Below are 17,492 nucleotides of genomic sequence, written 5' to 3' on the forward strand. Positions count from 1 at the left end.
ATTTGCAATGATCTTTTGATTGAGCAATAAATATCATGCTACTTGGATAATCTCAAATGTCAGCAGACCATGTTTTGAAGTAGAAAAAATACATTATCTGGAAGCCCCAAGGAGAATTGAGGATAAGACCTTCCAAAAATACTCCAAGCAGCAGAGTGATTTTGACCTTGTACTGCATAACATGGATGACTAGTACAGTCAAAAACCAAGATGTATAATTCAAAATTAAGCCTTACAGGATAGAAAGGTGATTCCAAATTACTTAAATTCTCTAATAGGCATGGAATCTCTACCTGCATTGACATAACAAAAACGGTGCCAACAAATCCCATATCAGTAAAGAGGCACATTGACAGTTTTGTCACGGAATATAGCAGGCTGGCAACATAAAGCTGTGGACCCCATCTTCCAAGATTTTGTAAATCAGCATACCATACTGCTGCAAGAAACATGGGCCAGAGAGAGTCTGATTTTAAATGGTTTCTCTGTGTACTCTATACATACAAGACCTAGTCTTCAGGGAGAACATCCAAAAGAATTGATGTTGGATTGATCTCAACTAGTATTAGGGAAAATACAGTTAGACTTAGTGCATTACTACATTTAGCAACTGCTCCAATTATTTATTTCAGGCCAGTTAGTTTATTGATAATTAATATACACCTACCCCCAATGCATCTGAAACAACAAACTAAGAATATTTGGTTAAAACTCGAAAAATGTATTTTTGACTTAACTATTTTGATCCTGGATCCTATATCATCATGGCAGGAAATTTTAATGCCCAAATAGGGCAAACAGATTCTCATGTCCATAAAAACCCACAAGAACAAGAGGATGCCCACCTTATACCAATTAGGCAGTTAAAAATAAGAGATGCAAGTATGCTGACCTCTGTCTAGTGCAGTTTTTAAACAGATTTGACTTGGTAGTTTTAAATTGGAGCACTGAAGGTGACATGGTAAATGTATATTCCTTCCAGGATTGAGAACAACTAAAATTGATTATTTTATTGATTAGTAAACTTGTTAAATGCAATATTCAGTTGCAGTGTGAGGAAATGCCTTGAGAGTGATCATTTACTCTTGGTTTTAACCCTAAAACTTGACAATTCAATTATGCAAATTGCACATGCATGCCAAACCTAAAGACTGAGAAGAAATTCACATGAATAAAATGGATTGAGTCAAAGCATAACAGAGATATTTCATTCTAAAGATAACCTTCAGCATTGTGAAGCATTGTTAACTGCAGAAACTCTCTCAGTTTTTTCTTTGTATAAAGATATAATTATACTTTTGCAAAATAATCTGAAATAATGCCCCACCAAACTGGTACCCTACAAAATATAAGTATTGGTTCAATCATGAATGTATGACATTGAAAAAACTTCTAATGGAAAAAAATCAGTTAAACAGAGAACAAAATTTGCAATGCTATGGCCTTAATGGTTTATACTGAAGAGAACTTATAAAGCGTTACTTAGAAAAGAAATAGGCTATGAAAAGTATATGTGAAACTCTAATAAATTCAACAAGAAAGAAAGACACAGCAACTTTTTGGTGAGTGGTTTTGTGTGCTTGGCTAGTAAGTTTAAAACATGTCATCTTGCCAAATTCATAGGAAGCTCATTTCAGTGCCATCTTTGCATCAGGACAAACATAGAAACAGAGTGAGTCAGAAGGGGTCTCCTGAGCCATCTAGTCTGACCTCTGGCTCCAGCTGGCTGCAATCATGACATGCCTACTATGTGCATGTCCAGCCTATCCTTAAACACCTGCACTGTTAGGGCTTTAACCACCTCCCATGGAAGCCCACTCCATACCCTAGGGGTCCTAACCATCAGGAAGTACTTCCCTGCATCCATCCCAAATCTTGGATCCCTGAGCTGTGCTCCATTGGAATGCATCATGCCCACCAACGCAAGGCGGGGGGGGGGACGTCATGACCCATGGTACCCCCTCACATACCTGTATGTCACTAACAGGTCCCCTCTGAGTCTCCTCCACTCAAGGCTGAAAAGACCCAGCTCTCTCAGTCTCTCATATGGCTTACCCTGCAAACCAGCCACCATCCTAGTGGCCCTTTGCTGCATGTATCATCACATAAGATTAACATAAATAACTTACCAAAATGGCCACAGGTTACCCCTTGAGAAATTTGGTATCTTATCTCCAAATTAAAATCTGGAAAAGCACCCAGATCTGACAATATATAACCTGAACTAATAAAAGCAAATGTGGGCTATTGAATTAGTGACAGTGTGTACATATATAGAGCACATGACATATATCCTCCAGGACTGAGGCCAAGCCATTATTATTTCAATCTATTAAAAAGGAGAAAGAACTGATCTGGCAAACTAGAGACCAATTAGTTTGCTAAGTACAATCAGCAAATTATATGTCTCTCATCTACACAACAAATTGTTTTACTGGCTAGAACAAGAAAATATCCTCAAGGATAAGCAAGCTGGATTTAGCGTGGAACAATCTAAATCTATGGATTGGTGTTCCAACATATTACTAAAAATTATGCTTCAACAACTAAACAGGGGCTGCATGTTGCCTTCATTGACTTACTTTCCTTCCTTCCTTCCTTCCTTCTTTAAAGCTTTTCTATACCATCCTCATTACTTTAATCTGCTTTTGACTTAATTCCCAGAAATAAGTTGAGGGGTCAAAGCTCTTAAACATCAGTGGGAGATTACTTATCCTGATGTGGTATCTCTGTGAAAATACTTGTTTGAAGGTTAAATGCAGTCATGCTGGTCATTTGACAGATTTAATACCTACCTATAATGGAGTAAGACACAGGTTCATTGTGGCCCCCACATTGTTTAGTGTCTGTATCAATTCTTTAGTCCAGAGTTTGAAAAGGATAAAATCATACTCCTCAAAACTGCAAACAGACTCTTGTAAATTCTGTTATATGCTGGTGACACTGTGCTCCTATCACCATCACAGCATAGGTCTGAGGTGTCTTCTAAGATCCTTAGCGTCTTATTGTAAAAATGAACTTCTGTCCATAAAGTATTCTAAAAATAAGCTCCTAATTTTTAATAGCAAAAAAAACCACATACTGATGGCAGATTAATGGGCATCAAATAACAGATAACCTCCTACAAATACCTTGATGCAGCCTTTGAATCATCAACAGAAGACCCAAATCAAGCATACCACTGAAAATGCTTAAAGGAGAACTTGAGCACTCTTTCCCCCTTTTCCTACTAAGGGTGGCCAATATATTCATGCAGTCTTACAAGTTTTTACTGCTAAAATACTTTCACAGATGCTTTGTGGCTGCGAGATATATGTCATTAAGGACCACACCCCTTTTGAGGTTGCACAAAAGCTTTTAAGAGCAATCTTAGGAACCCCCAATTGTGTGCCCAATGCGATTTTATGGCTCAAAACTGGACAAATTACTACAGAAGCATGAATGCTGTTATCAAATGCTGTTGATATTTTGTCCTGTTAGCCTTGTCCCATTTTGACTGATACATTTTAATCCAAATGGAAAAGGTAACTGGTAGTAAAACTACAACACTTTGGTTTCTTAATTGATGCCATACAGATGTTGGGGTATACCAAAGCCAAAGAGGTAATCTCACAGTGTGTTAAGGACACTGAATTCCTAAGTCAACTGAGATTGCTCGATCATTATGTGGCAGCATTTAAAATGTCGAACTGGCTAATCCCCAAGTATAGGAGAGCTTTCACACTAGAGAGATTAAACTTTTTACCTTCTGTACTTTTAGAAGGCAGATATAAGATCCTTGTCCAAGATCAACTACACCCATATGACATGGGAAAAGTGGAAATGGAAGCTCACATATTATTTCACTGTTCTTTTTATTGTAATCCATGAAGAGATTTCATTAACTCTTTCAAAAAAAAATCCCAAAAAGGTCTGAAGCATTTTATTTAAAATATGAACAATCAGACTGAAAGCCCCAAATTGCTCACAAAGTAGTTTGTTTTTGTGCCTTGCTATCAGCTGTAGAAAGTCAATGATAAATTAAGGACAGTGGCTTTTAGCAAAAGTTATATTAATATGTTCTGTCATATTTATGGTATTATGTTTCTCAGATATATGACCTTGATTCACATATATGTATACTGTGATTGTAATTATTTAATTGTGTTTGTTATCTCCTTGTTTTTAAATCCATTTTAAGAGAGGTGTCAGAAAAGTGACTTGTTTTAACTCATTTTAATGTGCTTTAACTTGTTTAAACTTGTTTCAATTTTTAACTAACTGTGCTGGTCCACATTAGCTTCTGCTGGTCTATGACCATAATAAAATTGATTATGCAATGTGAATAGAGTGGCCTTAAATCCTACTTTATAGAGAACAGCCCTTGGTTAAAGCCATCCTCTATATTAATGGCTGTACCACCCAAGTTTGTTTTAAAGGGAAAGCATGGAAGGACCTTGACTTTTCCATCAACAATAATTATCTGGACAGCAGAATGAGCAAAGCCTACAGGTCACCTGCTTAAAGTCTTCCCAGTTATGGTGAGATGTGCTGTTATTTTATTGAAATCATAACAATTCTTTCTAAATTTGTATCTGCACCTATAAATGAGCATATGTACAGCGTATATAAAATTGTATCCTCTTTTGTCATCTTTTGGGGTGATACAGTAGCCATCCTAAAAATTAACCAACTTAGTTCTAGGAGAACAGGCTTGGGCGAACCGGTTCTTGTGCGGCACCCCTTCTTATGCAATCGTGAAGATACTGGTAGCACTGCTTCCTCTCTAAAAATAACAGGAAGTGGGAAACTCCAGTCAGTTTAAACTATGATTTGATAATAAGCCAGGATCATGAGCCATAGTTTATCCTTTTCTTCTTCAACAAACTGCAGTCTAATTCAGCTGTCTGCCACCACAACGTTTGGGTTTGGAGCACACTGGTTTAAACTAACCAGAGTCCCCTCCAATATAGTCCACTCCAATGTTCCAGTTAGTTTAAAACAAAGCAGATGTTTCCGCTCTCCTCCTCACTGCTGGGCCAGGGTGGGAGGGGAAGCGTGCGAGCCCAAGGCACATTCTTGCTCACTTCCATAAACTGAAGCAGGCCATTCTCTGCAGTAGTACAACTGGGGAACAGCCTCTGCAAAGAAACCCTGCCGATTTCATTTCATAGTTTCTGGTACCAAGTTACATTTCCTTTTATCAGCCTTTCTAGCTTTAACCTTATCTGAGTGTTTTTAAATCCTACAGCCTGCTTTACAGCCCATGTATCGTTTACGGCTAGAGGTCTGGGATGAAAGGAATCGTGCCACCACTATCCCCAAATAATATATTTCTGTTAATAGAGAGCATTCCTTTCTCCGCATGCAGGGGGAGGAAGGGTGCTGTGGCTCAGCGGTAGAGCACTTGTTTTGCTTCCCATAAGGTCCGGGTCCAATTTCCAGTATCTCCAGGTAGGGCTACTGTCTGACACTGAGACAGCTCTTACTGCCAGTCAGTGCTGACAATGGATAACTCAACATATGGCAGCTTCCCCTGTTCCTACGAGTTGTCATAAGTGTATGGCTGTGCTTTACTCCCCTGCACACCACACATGACACAACATGCTCCATCTAATCTCATTAACCAAAAGTCCTCTCACACCTTCCATACAGTAATGCAGCAGCTTCTGCGGGTATACAGGCAACTAAGACTGAGTTCCTACTACAAAGTGCACCACAGTTCCTGCAGAGAACATGCAAGCAGAAAAGAGCACACAGATTCCATAAAATATTTTAAATGTGACCTTGTAAGGACCTCTTGCTTAAATTCTTTTAACGTCTATTAAGTCTTAATATACATACGTAAACACGATCTCTTTCCAGCAGTGCTTGCACCTCCTTGGCAGAGATTGCCTCCTCGATGAACCAGTTCAAGTTCCAAGTTTGTTCTGAATAATAATAATAATAATGATGATGATGATGAAATAGCCTATATGTAAATTATCTACAAGTTCTAAATAAATAAAACTGCCCTATAAATGTATGGTCATGATACTGGTTGGGCCTGTAGCAATCTCTGGTTTTATACTTCTAGTTTTAAAGAAATGCTCTGCAAATTTGGTAAAGGTAGGGCTTCTTGTCCCATCCACCAATGACTAATACAGGAACAGCTATGTAAACAAGAAGCAGAGATGTATTGTTTATGAGTGCAACTTGCAAAAATAGCTTTCTTACCCTGGAGTGTGGATGAAGCTGAAGATATAAGTGTATTTATGTGACAAAGGCCCCATTAGAGGACACTGGGCATGATATTTTGGGGAGAATTTTCAACCTGGCATGAATTTCAAATATTACATGACCCTCACACCATGAAGAGAAATAAAAATGAGTGTTATGTTACAGTAACTCCATGGGAGCCTGATTTTAACATACTTATCTTTTCCAGGGTCAGCCAGAAAGCCTGGAAAATACCCGACTGTCTCCCAAAACACTGGTGCCTAAATATTTCATAAAGATGGTACACTGTCCAGTTGATTTGTTATATTCTTCCCTCACAATGAAAGGGAAGGAAGGTTCAAGCCTCATCACTTAAATAGACCCCTTAGGTGTAACCACTAAATTGCGGCATTAGAAAAAGCATAGCTAATCAGAAAAAAATCAGGGATGTTGGAAGGATTTCATTCAAAATCAAATATTTTGCAGAGACTACAGCTGCACCAGTCAGAAGAGGCCTCTTTTTGTATAGCATGTTGGTTAGAATATATTCACACATTTCTAAAATAGTAACATTTCGATTTATTAATATCCCTAAGTTTGCAGCTTCTGTCACCAATTTTTGAAGGAATGCTTTAATCCTCCTTACTTCAGGAAAAAGCAATTTAACATTGATAATGTTTGGGCTCTGAGCTCCATCTGGTTGGTACTGATAAGGCTGTCCGCATGACAAGGGAATTTTCCACTCTTCAGGCGATTTGCAGTGCTCACTAAACTTCTAAAAACCTCCCAGCAAAGAAGCTGGGACACAGATTTCATATTAGTGGACAGAATAGGAAATGAAGATCATTTGCTAGTTCACCATGGAAATATTAATGAGATCAGTGTTTATTTTCGCCAGCCTTTTAATTGCCCTTATATATCTGTTTGAAGTATCTGCACCCAGCTCTTCAGCTAGCATACAGATCCATAAAAACAAGACAGTCCCTGCCTTCAAGCTTGTAACATTAAAAGACATGTTTTAAAAAAAGGAAAAGGAGTGGGAAGAGAAAAGTATCTCGTCTCAATATTGTCAGGTTCTTTTAATGACCAGCAGTAATGCAACTGAGCATCCTTGGTCTTATTGCAACTAGCAGAAAAGGAAGTTACTTAAAGAGAGGAGAAACAAAAACAATGGCAGGTCATTCAACTGAGTTGATGGAGTTGCTCCTGTTTCCTTTTACAGACTGACAGATAGGCTGCTAAATGGCATGGGTAAACGCAAAGCCTGGAGAGGCTGACTTCTCAGCAGGGTTAATGGTTGCCCTCTACAGTCATTTAACTTATTTGCAGCCCCAGTAAACTGGCTACTCTAACGACCACAAACGGATCAGCTTGATAGTTTTTATTTTTTCAACAGTCTGGCATGGCAGGTATCAAGGGTTCCTACCTTTGGCTTCTAGCAGAAATATCCACATTCCCTCTTTGCAAAAGATTAGATTACATGGCCTTTAAAAGATCTAAATTCTATTATGCTATAGTAAATACTAGAATTCTGAAATCTCATTTTAAAAAAATCCAGATTTAGGAATAATGCAATGCTGTGCATGTTTACATAGAAAAAAATCCTACAACTCCCAGCATCTATCAGCCAGCCATGAGGAACACAGGGGGCTGTAGAGCTTTTCCATGTTTAAATGCACATAGGATTGCACCATAATTCTGGAACAAGAAGTGTGAAGGAATACAGTGTGCATTATTTCAACACACTTCAGTTCCCTTTAAAAAATAAAGGTCAAGATATAAAATAATGCTAAAAAAATCATTGTTCTCCTTCCTAGCTTCACTGGTTCAGTCGCAACATAATGGCTTCCTGAAGATTCAAGAAAAGGTTGCTCATCCTGCTGAGACATCCACATGCACCAACAACTTCAATGCAAGAAGAAGTATCAAGACAAAATTCTCTGAATCTAAAGAAGCTGCAGAAGAATGATTAAGCATTTTGTGGTGAATTGGTGCATGTACACAGGTTCAAACATGTTTTTAAAATCTAAAGTAACTCTGATGGTGGAAGGAGGGAGGGACAGGCAAGCAATAACCAGAATGAAAGGTATCACAAGAAATCTGGAAAGGTTCATTCTTCTTTAATGAAACCAGGAAGTGGGGGAATAACCAGAGACATTCAGGTATCGGTGACACTACCACTTCTCTTACCTCCAAGTTACCTTTCTCCCCACCATTCTCACACTCACAGTTGGGCAGGGGAAAAGGGAGGGAAATTTATCACCAAAACAAAGCCTGCAATAAAACTTTTGGAATATTCTTGAATGGCACCTCTGAAACTTGTTCTTTTGTTCCTTCTGGTAAATTAATCAGGATTTATAAAAGTAAAAAAACAAAAACAAAAACAAAACCCATACACATCCTCGAATCAGCATGACTTCAAGCAGGCTCAGAGTTTTCCAAGTTTTATTGCTGAGTGAGGGACAGCTTACAAACAGCTCCCTGCTTCATTTTGGAAACTGTCGTTTTTATTTCCTGTTCTCAATGCATCAGGAGAAAAGATACATGCTGACAAGCATACAGACTCACAAACTTGAGCTTTCTCGTAACTGCTCAGGGATTTAGTACAGAAGTACTATCTACCAGGTTACCTTTGTTTCATAGTCTTGATTATATGTAATCATATGCAATCATATGTAATCTGCACTCATACATTTCTGATGTCCAACATAAATGAAGCTGATCATCATACCTAAAAGCAGTTAGCTTTTCTGCATTAGCTTTAACATAGGACACCTTTATGTGGACACTGGGACACTCCTGCATGGAAAGGCTTGCTGAAATGAAAGGCCCACACTGGGACTGGGGCTTCTGTGGATCTCAGCAGCATTATATAACACAACATATGAAGAATTCTGACTCTGCTGGATCATCTTCTCCTCCAAACCAAAATAGTTAAGGAAATTGTTCCAAAATACAGAAAACAATAGTAATGATCCAGTTTCTTTGACTTATGACAGAAAGATTCTGTGGAACAGGTGTTGTACCTACCTGGCAACAGAATACATGAAAAGGAAGTCATTATCTGGTGATCCAGGAGACTTGCTGTAGTCTATGTATTTCTTCTGGGTAGTATTTTTTATATCCTTCATCACAGATTCCATTTCTTTACTTAAATTGGTCTCTGACTTAAAAAAAAAAGTTTTTATAAATGGCTGATTTCATTTTAGCTGATTTTAGCTACAATAAGACATGGTTACAGATCAAAGCACTCACTTTAGGAATTACTGTTACAAATTATGTAAGAGAAATAATTAGAAGCTGAAATGTAACTTGATTTTATAAAATTAATCTGCATCTAAATACACATAAAATAAGCAAAGCACTCTTAATTTGTATGATTCTACAATTATTCAATTAGGCACTGAATGACTTAGAGTTACAATGCAGAACCTTTAAAGTGCCAGTGTTTTATGAGGGATGTACTATTCTAACACACTACTAACTAGCAAGCTCAATGCTAAGGATAGGGAACTGTACTTGTGTGATCCTACACAAATCTACTCAGAACTATGCTTCAGTGCATTCAATGGGACTTACTACTAAGTAACTGTGCAAAGTTTATAATTTTAACTGATAGCAATGTAAAGCTTCAAGCTGCATAAGTAAAAAAGCAAACAAACAGTAAAATGAATAATCCTGACTCTTGAACAGTACACTATAAATGGTTGCCATGGGGAAAATGATTGATGCTTTATACCATAGAGAAATTATGTCAAGTCATACAGCTCAATTCTGTGCAAAAAAAGACACTCTGGAAAGCATGAATTTAATGACCTATAAATGCATACAGGGAAATGCAGAAGCAAAGCGCTCAGATAAATATATCTTATTTTAAGGTGATGTAACAGAACTCATAAGTGTTAAAACGTTAATGTTATTTAAGCTCTTAAGCATTTAATAGAGAAATGAGAGAGAACATTCAGAAATGAGAGCAAGCATTCATGAGTCTTGTGAGGAGAGAAACAGACTGAAAAAGGAGGTGGAACAGGGGAGACAAGCGAACAAGGATCTTTCTGCCTTACACTGATGCTTACTGGGAAAGTTCCCAGCTGCTCTTGAAGCTCTTCAACCTCCTTTATGAGATCTTGCATATTCTTGTTACTGTGACATTGCCAAAGGCTTCTTTCCACATTGTTGCCAGGATAACAGGGAAGGACGCTGTTTGCAAACTGCCTACATAGAGGACAAGTAAAATCTCCTTTCTCCCCAGGAAAACCCTGGAGAACCTGGTCATTCTAAAAGAAATAAAAAATGCATTTGAATTTCTGAAGCAATAACCAGCTATAGCCTGAACAATACCAAAGACAACCACATCAAAAATAAAACTGACTGTTGTTATTTACAGAAACTGAATAGGTGTTATCGATCAATAAAGCGTTCTTCTGAAGCTTTAAATAATTACACAACATGCTGCCTTCTTAGTTACTATTGAATTTTTTTAACAATCCAGAATGTATACAAATTACATAACCATATGGTTAAAATGTATTTATCCTACATTTCAAACCAGTATCTTTAACCTCACCCCTTTCAATACACCAAAAGAGACAGGGTGCTTCCAGACAATGGTATCTTAGCATTGTCAATAGTCATTGTGCAGCTATTCTGACCTTTTTTTCTTGGCAAATTTTCTACAACAAGAAAAGAGATAGAGGAAGTGGTAGGAAAACATTAGTGGTATATGAGTAGGAGACAATGTCACCTTGATGTGTGCACATAGGATTTCCTCACATGTGGCAGGCCATGTAATCAAAGCCTCATCTGAGAGCACCTATAGTCCCTTTCTTAATGACCATCCACTGAATCTCATGACTGGGTCTCCCATAACCAATCCTAATCATGTGGTCACTTCCTGGACAACATGTTGTCCCCAGAGATGTTTGCTGTTAGATTAGCAAAAGATAATTAGTAGCATTTGCTTCAGCATTGTTTAGTTTTATAATGAAAGTGTCTTGACTAACTAGAAGCCTTAAACTAAGCATAGGTTCAGTGCCCATTTGTAACAAAATTAACTACACCTTTTACGTCTTGCTGGGTAATGTTTAATTCTTTGTGAATGTACCAGTACCTATGAGGAAAGAGAAAACTAAAGCACGCATTTCTTATCCTAGGCATCCAAAATAACCTCAACACAAAACCAAGGCCTCTCTCCAAATCTAATTCTCTCAATATTATACTATTACGGGTTAAAAAGGTAAAAGGTAAAGGTTTCCCCTTGACATTAAGTCCAGTCATGCCTGACTCCAGGGGGCGGTGCTCATCTCAGTTTCCTAGCCGAGGGAGCCAGCGTTTGTCCGCAGACAGTCTCCGTGGTCATGTGGCCAGCATGACTAAACACCAACGTGCACAGGACACTGTTACCTGCCCGCCAAAGTGGTACCTTTTAATCTACTTGCATTTGCATGCTTTCGAACTGCAAGGTTGGCAGGAGCTGCGACGGAGCAACAGGAACTCACCCTGTTGTGCAGATTCAAACCAGCGACCTTTCGATCTACCAGCCCAGCAGCACAGCAGTTTAAACCACTGCGCCACCTGCAGTCCATTAGGGGTTAGGGTTAGTATAATATAATATAATAGTATTTTCTGCCTCTAGAGGAAGAAGAACTAACCACAAGTAGTTGAGGGCAATACTGGTGGCTAAAACATACTGGCAGGAGGATCCAGATTTCCTTCTCCTGATCCTTAACTGCTCTTCAACTTCCATAGCAGTGCATAACTTTTCCATAGCCCAACCTACTTCTTCAAGAGTTTGTGCAAACCCAGGGAGTCAGTAAACTATCAGTATGATAAGAACCAAGCAGTTGTTGGGCAGGAACCCTCATGTTTGTTTGTTTGAGCTTTTAAATGCTGTCTGCACTAGCCAAATGGCTCCCCAAATGGGACTATTTTTAAGGACTATTGAGCTCAAGCAGCCCACTGTATGAACTACCTGGCTGCACGATGACTTAGACAGATTCTGCACCCAGCCCCTCATGAAGTGCTGCAACAACCCCCTTCAATTTAAGGTAATTTCATCCAAGGTGAGTTTATGGTTGAACCCGTGAGATTAATGGTGTACAATATTTTTTGCCTGGGCAATGCTGGAGGGGGACAAGTGTGGACACACATATGTATGTGCATGCCCCCCATGCCATTCATGAGCACTGGATTTAACCCAAATTCTTCCTGTAATATCAGTAAATACTAAATTGTAATCACATCACTGACCCTTCCAGGAAACTTTAATTATGTATTATACACTAGAATTTAATTGGAGGGAAGAAGGTATAACACACTACAATATGTTTTAAAATATGGATTTCTCATCTTGTAATTTAAAAACAATTATTGCTACACTGGGATTCTCTACCAGCATTATCAACAAGACTTGTTTAATGAGTAAAAGGGCAAACACTGAACATTTCCATTTAAACTTACCCGCAATGATTCCATGTAGGATTTATGACAATCTATGTGCAATGTATGCCCACAGGTTTGCACATACACACCTCCTTCCCAGCCAATAGACACTGATTGCAGACAGGAACTCTAAAAGTAAAAGCACACAATTTAGGATAATTCACAAATATTTACTATTGTTTAAAAATGCAGGTTGCTGTCCTTTGATTCACTGAGATAACCTCATAGTGACTTGAATAAGCATGGGTAGTTGGAATAAATATGACATGGCTAATTCTAAAAATCAATTTCTAGAAAGAGCACAACAGATAGCATAAAATGTATAGGTATTTCCAAGCCTCCTAACATCATTATTACAGCCACAGCGATGTTCAAACATGTTATACTGTGGTTTAGCGTTATGTGAATGAGCTGTGAGCTCATGAGTTTCCCCCTCCCCTTTCTCCCCTTGAGGTGGCTAGAAAGAGAAGTTTAAAAGCTTTGTCTTTGTTTTGCATTTATTATATTCAAACCAGAACAAGCAGTGGTTAGTTTTAAACATAGTTTATTCAAACAAGCCAACTTCAAGCCACTCAGATTAACAATCATTGAGGTTATATCTCCCTATGAAAGGAATAGAAGGTGATGTGTGCCAGCCAGACTAATTCACTTGGGAAGTATGTTGTCTCCAAGGAGCACAGATTAGAATGTGATGGGGTAATTGCTGACAATGATCAAGTCTACTGTTAGTTATTCCCTCATGCTTCCCATGTAGGGTATCATGAATTATACTGCAAGGCACAGGTATGACTGTGCTACAAAGCAGTACAATAAGGAAGCTCAACAATGTTGAGTCTCAAGTGGTGTTCCCATCCATCTTTCTAGTCCATGCAAGAGAACTAAAAAGCAAAAGAAGTTTGTAGTTGAACCACTGACTATAAAGATGGCATCTCTGAGAGAGATCTGGTTTCTGGTACCAGGGTTCATTCAGGGCTGTTAGCAAGAGATGAACTGCACCTCATAAAGACTGAGAAGAATGTATTTATCCAAATAATTGTGAGCTTGATCTGGGCTTTAAACAGAATTCTGTGGAGGAGAAAGACATAAGTCCAGAGGTAAGGATTACAAATAAGGGGTCGTGCATTGTTGGAAAGCAGCTATAGTGGTGCCTTAATGAAGGTGATTCATTGGAGCATAAGCTTCATGACTTTCATTGTCTTCATAATAATGCTCAGAGTATAAGAAAAAAACAGGATGAGCTTGAATTTTTGATACAAGAAGGTAAATAAGGCTTGATAGATATGACGGAGCTTGGTAAAATGACTCCCATGGGAAGAATATAACAATCAAAGGGTATAACTTATTCAAATGAACCAAAGCCACAGAGAGAGAGGAGGAGTTGCACTATATTAGAAAGTCACCTGCACAGAAATTCAAAAGAATTAAACATGGTATCCCTTTTGAAAGTATCTGGATTAAAATGAAGGAAGGAAGGTATAAAAAAATAGTGTGGTTGGAGTTTACTACTGACATATTCAACTAAGGAGACGAGGAGCTAAAAGCTAATTGCAGACATTTTAGGGAAAAATAAAGCAGTAGAGATGGGGAACTTTAATTACCCTGATATCAGTTGGATATACTCTGCCAGGCATAATCTCCCCAGGAAATTCTTGCTTTGCAGATAAGTCTCCTTCAGAAAGCAGAGGAAGGAATGAGGGGATCAGATGCTCTTTACTTGATTCTGACCGATATGGGAGAGTTGGTTGATAAAGTGGAAGTAACAGGAACTTTACTTGGGGAAACTACCCATACAATGCTTGAGTTTTTGATTTTGAGGAAAACTAAAGCTGAGAACAGCCAAACATATAGCTTGAACTTCTGAGGGATGATAAATAGGATTCCATGACAGAAAAACCTAAGAAGAGGAATTCAAGGAAGTTGGTACTAAAAGCTCAATCAGAAATAATATTTGGGGGGGAGGTGGGGGCAAGAAAGAAGACAGGTCCCCAGTGCTGAAGATGCTAGTGGACAGACTCTTAGAATCTCTGTTACCTTTTTGAAATCATGGCAAATTGGTAAGTATCAGAAGAGTGAACTAGGGCAAACATTGTCCCTATCTTCAAAATGTACAAAAGAAGAAGATCCTGGGTATTATATACCAGTCAGTCTGAAAGCACTATCTGGGAAGTTGCTACTGTAGATTATAAAGGATTTATCTATTGGCACCTTCACAAAGCAAGCATGAAAGCATGCATTGCTGGAGAACAAGAGAGGCACTTCTCTCAAGGCCAGACTCTCTAGGTGCTCAGGCAGTCTCCGAGAATAACCAAGATGTACAGTTATTGAGAGGGGGCTTGAAACAGAGGAGGCAGATGAGGTGGGTATGCCCCCAGGACACAATGCTGGCAGTCCAATTAGAGGATTGGTGTGCAGAAAAGAGGTGTGCTGTTTTCCAAAAGGCCCCTCCCAAAAGGATGGGGCCAAACATAGTTCTAAGGAGAGTTCCTAGGAGTAAATACTAGATTAGGTTCAACAAATGACTCTGTGCACACTCAGAGATTCTTTCTGGGAAAATACTCTGGTCAATCAAGAACATTACTGCAAGAAAGTTCTGTGGCTTTGAATGTGCGAAGGGAGGAAACCGAACTCACAACATCAGGGGACGTGGGGGAGGCAGCAGTTAGAACTTTGTTGCTGAATGATGCAGAAATAAAGTCCCCGAAGAAGTGCCCCCATCCCAGCTACAGTACCAATTGAGCCGCTAAGCCTCCAATCTAGATAGAAGCTTCCAGATACACCCAACCTTGATGAGGGGCAGGAAGATGATTTATAGCGAATAGTCTTATACAGAATAACCTTTTCATAGGTAGCATTAGGAGCCCTTCATGTAGAAGCATTCTGCTATACATGTAACTGGAGGACAAGCTTCTCTGGAAACAGAAAGGAGTTTCTCCTTTCAGCAACATATATGGCTCCATTTTGTTTCATACTAAAAATGTTTCCAACTAAGTAAACTTTTACCTTAAAGCTGTCTGTAATTACCACTACAGCAATAATGCCTACAGTTAAGGGAGTGCTGATCAACAATGGGCATTTTTTTATTGCTTAGTTCAGCTGAACGAACTATTCAAAGGATTAGCAGAGGTTTCTGTTTTTTGCCAATAGAAATTTAAGGATTAATTCTTTCCTGCTGTGACTGTTTTGGCACAATAATGATCTAAAAAGCTGAAAGAAAGCAAAAACATCCGCTTCAACTAAATCTTCATTGGATTAGCCATTTTCAAACTAAAACAAATACTGTTGTTTTATAAAATAATTTCCCAAGGACAAAGGATTCCTAATCACGCAAGTGTCTGTACTTCAGAAAGAACTAGGTCTAAGCATAAAGCCTTCTCCCAATATTTGCCATTCTGGAACATACCCTGGGCCAATTTGCGTAATGCAACAGCCCATCATGGATTAATTTATCTGTAAGGAGCTGTGGTTGCCAGCTGCCATTATGACTATGCAAGCTCTGGCATCTCCCACCCAGGCTAGAATAGTCATAATGATCAACAGCGTGTGCTACATTGCCTCAAGGATTAATTAACCTACAGTGGGCTGTCATATTGTCCAAACCAGGTCAATATATCTATGCTTATATAAAAATGGAATGCTCCATTAGTAACATAGTGCTCCAGTGAACTACATCAACCAAACCTGTATTAGCCAAATCGTACTTCTGGGCATGATAAAACATTTATGTAATAAGACTACTGCATGACTACTGCAAGAACAAGGAGTACAAGAGAAGGCCATATCTTTTCCGGAAGATTTTATAAAATACAGCCCAGATATATATAGTCCCAATGGAACCAGATAAGTAACACTCTGGGGAAACAGTGATGGTGAAAAGTTCCCAGGTTCCAAGAATGTCCATGACATTCTTTCCTCTGGTATCTAGATGGGGGACAGGAGCAAAATAATCCCTGCCTCCTCCCACTGCCACCACTTCCTCTCACCATTCGCCATTCAATCACAGGGAAAGCAGAATGACAGGCAGCCATCATGCAGTCTTCCTAGACCATCACTGAAGGCAGCAGCTGTTCCTGCTGTGGCTGCTGTATGCCAGAGGAAAGCTCGGGGAATGGAGAGACAGCAGTCCCTACATCATCACTCCACTTGAAAGGCCTGTTTGAAGAACGGACATAGCCAAGGAGTGCCTACACCCATAAATGGAAACTATGGTGTGCCTCAAAAGTAGAGTGCACTCTGCCTCCATCAGTCCTCCTGCAGATATTCCATTGGACACTGCTGGAGTACTAAGTGTTTCTCCAACCCCTTTTTCTCTATGAAAGAAGAGAAGGGGATCATTGGCAGGCCACAGCCCAACTCACAAGTAGGCTTCACAAGCCACTGCTGATGATCCTGGCCAAAGAGCATCTCCTTCTTAGCCTGCTTCTGTTAAAATCAGCAGAAGCAGCGTCTCACCTGGACTGCTCTTGAGTGGACCAAGTAGTCCTGGCAGGAAACCACAGTGACAGATGGATGTGTGATCCAGAGTCACTGCTGAGTAGCTGCAGGGGCAGCTACAATCAGCTCAACTGACCCACACGACATCTAAGCCAATCACCACCCTCAGCAACGACAGCATGGGATAGTGGGAAGTCTTCTGACAGCCACTCCAAGGGCTGCTTGGGCACTCTAGAAGCAGCTGTCAGAGATGCTTGGTGGTAGCCACATGGGCAGAGCAGCAAGGAATTTTTGCCACTCTTGCCACACAGTTCTGTAACAGTTTGGGATACCGCGAGGTTTGTTGGGTCAACCAGCTCCAGATATAGAAACCCCCAGTTACTAAAAGCCTGGTGAGCCTAGAAGTCATCCTGAAATAGACATGGTGAGTTCACCATGACACA

At 39.4% G+C, this 17,492-nt stretch overlaps 1 protein-coding gene across 5 annotated transcripts in view; it reads right to left on the reverse strand.

Annotated features, from left to right (window-relative positions):
* UBR3 (ubiquitin protein ligase E3 component n-recognin 3) overlaps positions 1-17,492 on the reverse strand; it is a 111,954-nt gene that overhangs the window by 30,774 nt on the left and 63,688 nt on the right. For 3 of the 5 annotated variants that reach the window (XM_044417963.1, XM_044417964.1, XM_044417961.1), the window contains 4 exons: positions 12,637-12,747; positions 10,242-10,454; positions 9,208-9,344; positions 5,824-5,909 (listed from right to left, as the gene is read on the reverse strand). In XM_044417963.1, coding sequence (XP_044273898.1) covers positions 5,824-5,909; positions 9,208-9,344; positions 10,242-10,454; positions 12,637-12,747 — 547 coding nt within the window. The remainder of the gene's footprint in view (positions 1-5,823; positions 5,910-9,207; positions 9,345-10,241; positions 10,455-12,636; positions 12,748-17,492) is intronic. The other 2 variants (XM_044417965.1, XM_044417962.1) reach the window with 1 other exon arrangement.

This window comes from Varanus komodoensis, unplaced genomic scaffold (genome assembly GCF_004798865.1).
Source record: "Varanus komodoensis strain SLA01 unplaced genomic scaffold, ASM479886v1 scaffold9, whole genome shotgun sequence".
NCBI classification, from domain to species: Eukaryota; Metazoa; Chordata; class Lepidosauria; order Squamata; family Varanidae; genus Varanus; species Varanus komodoensis.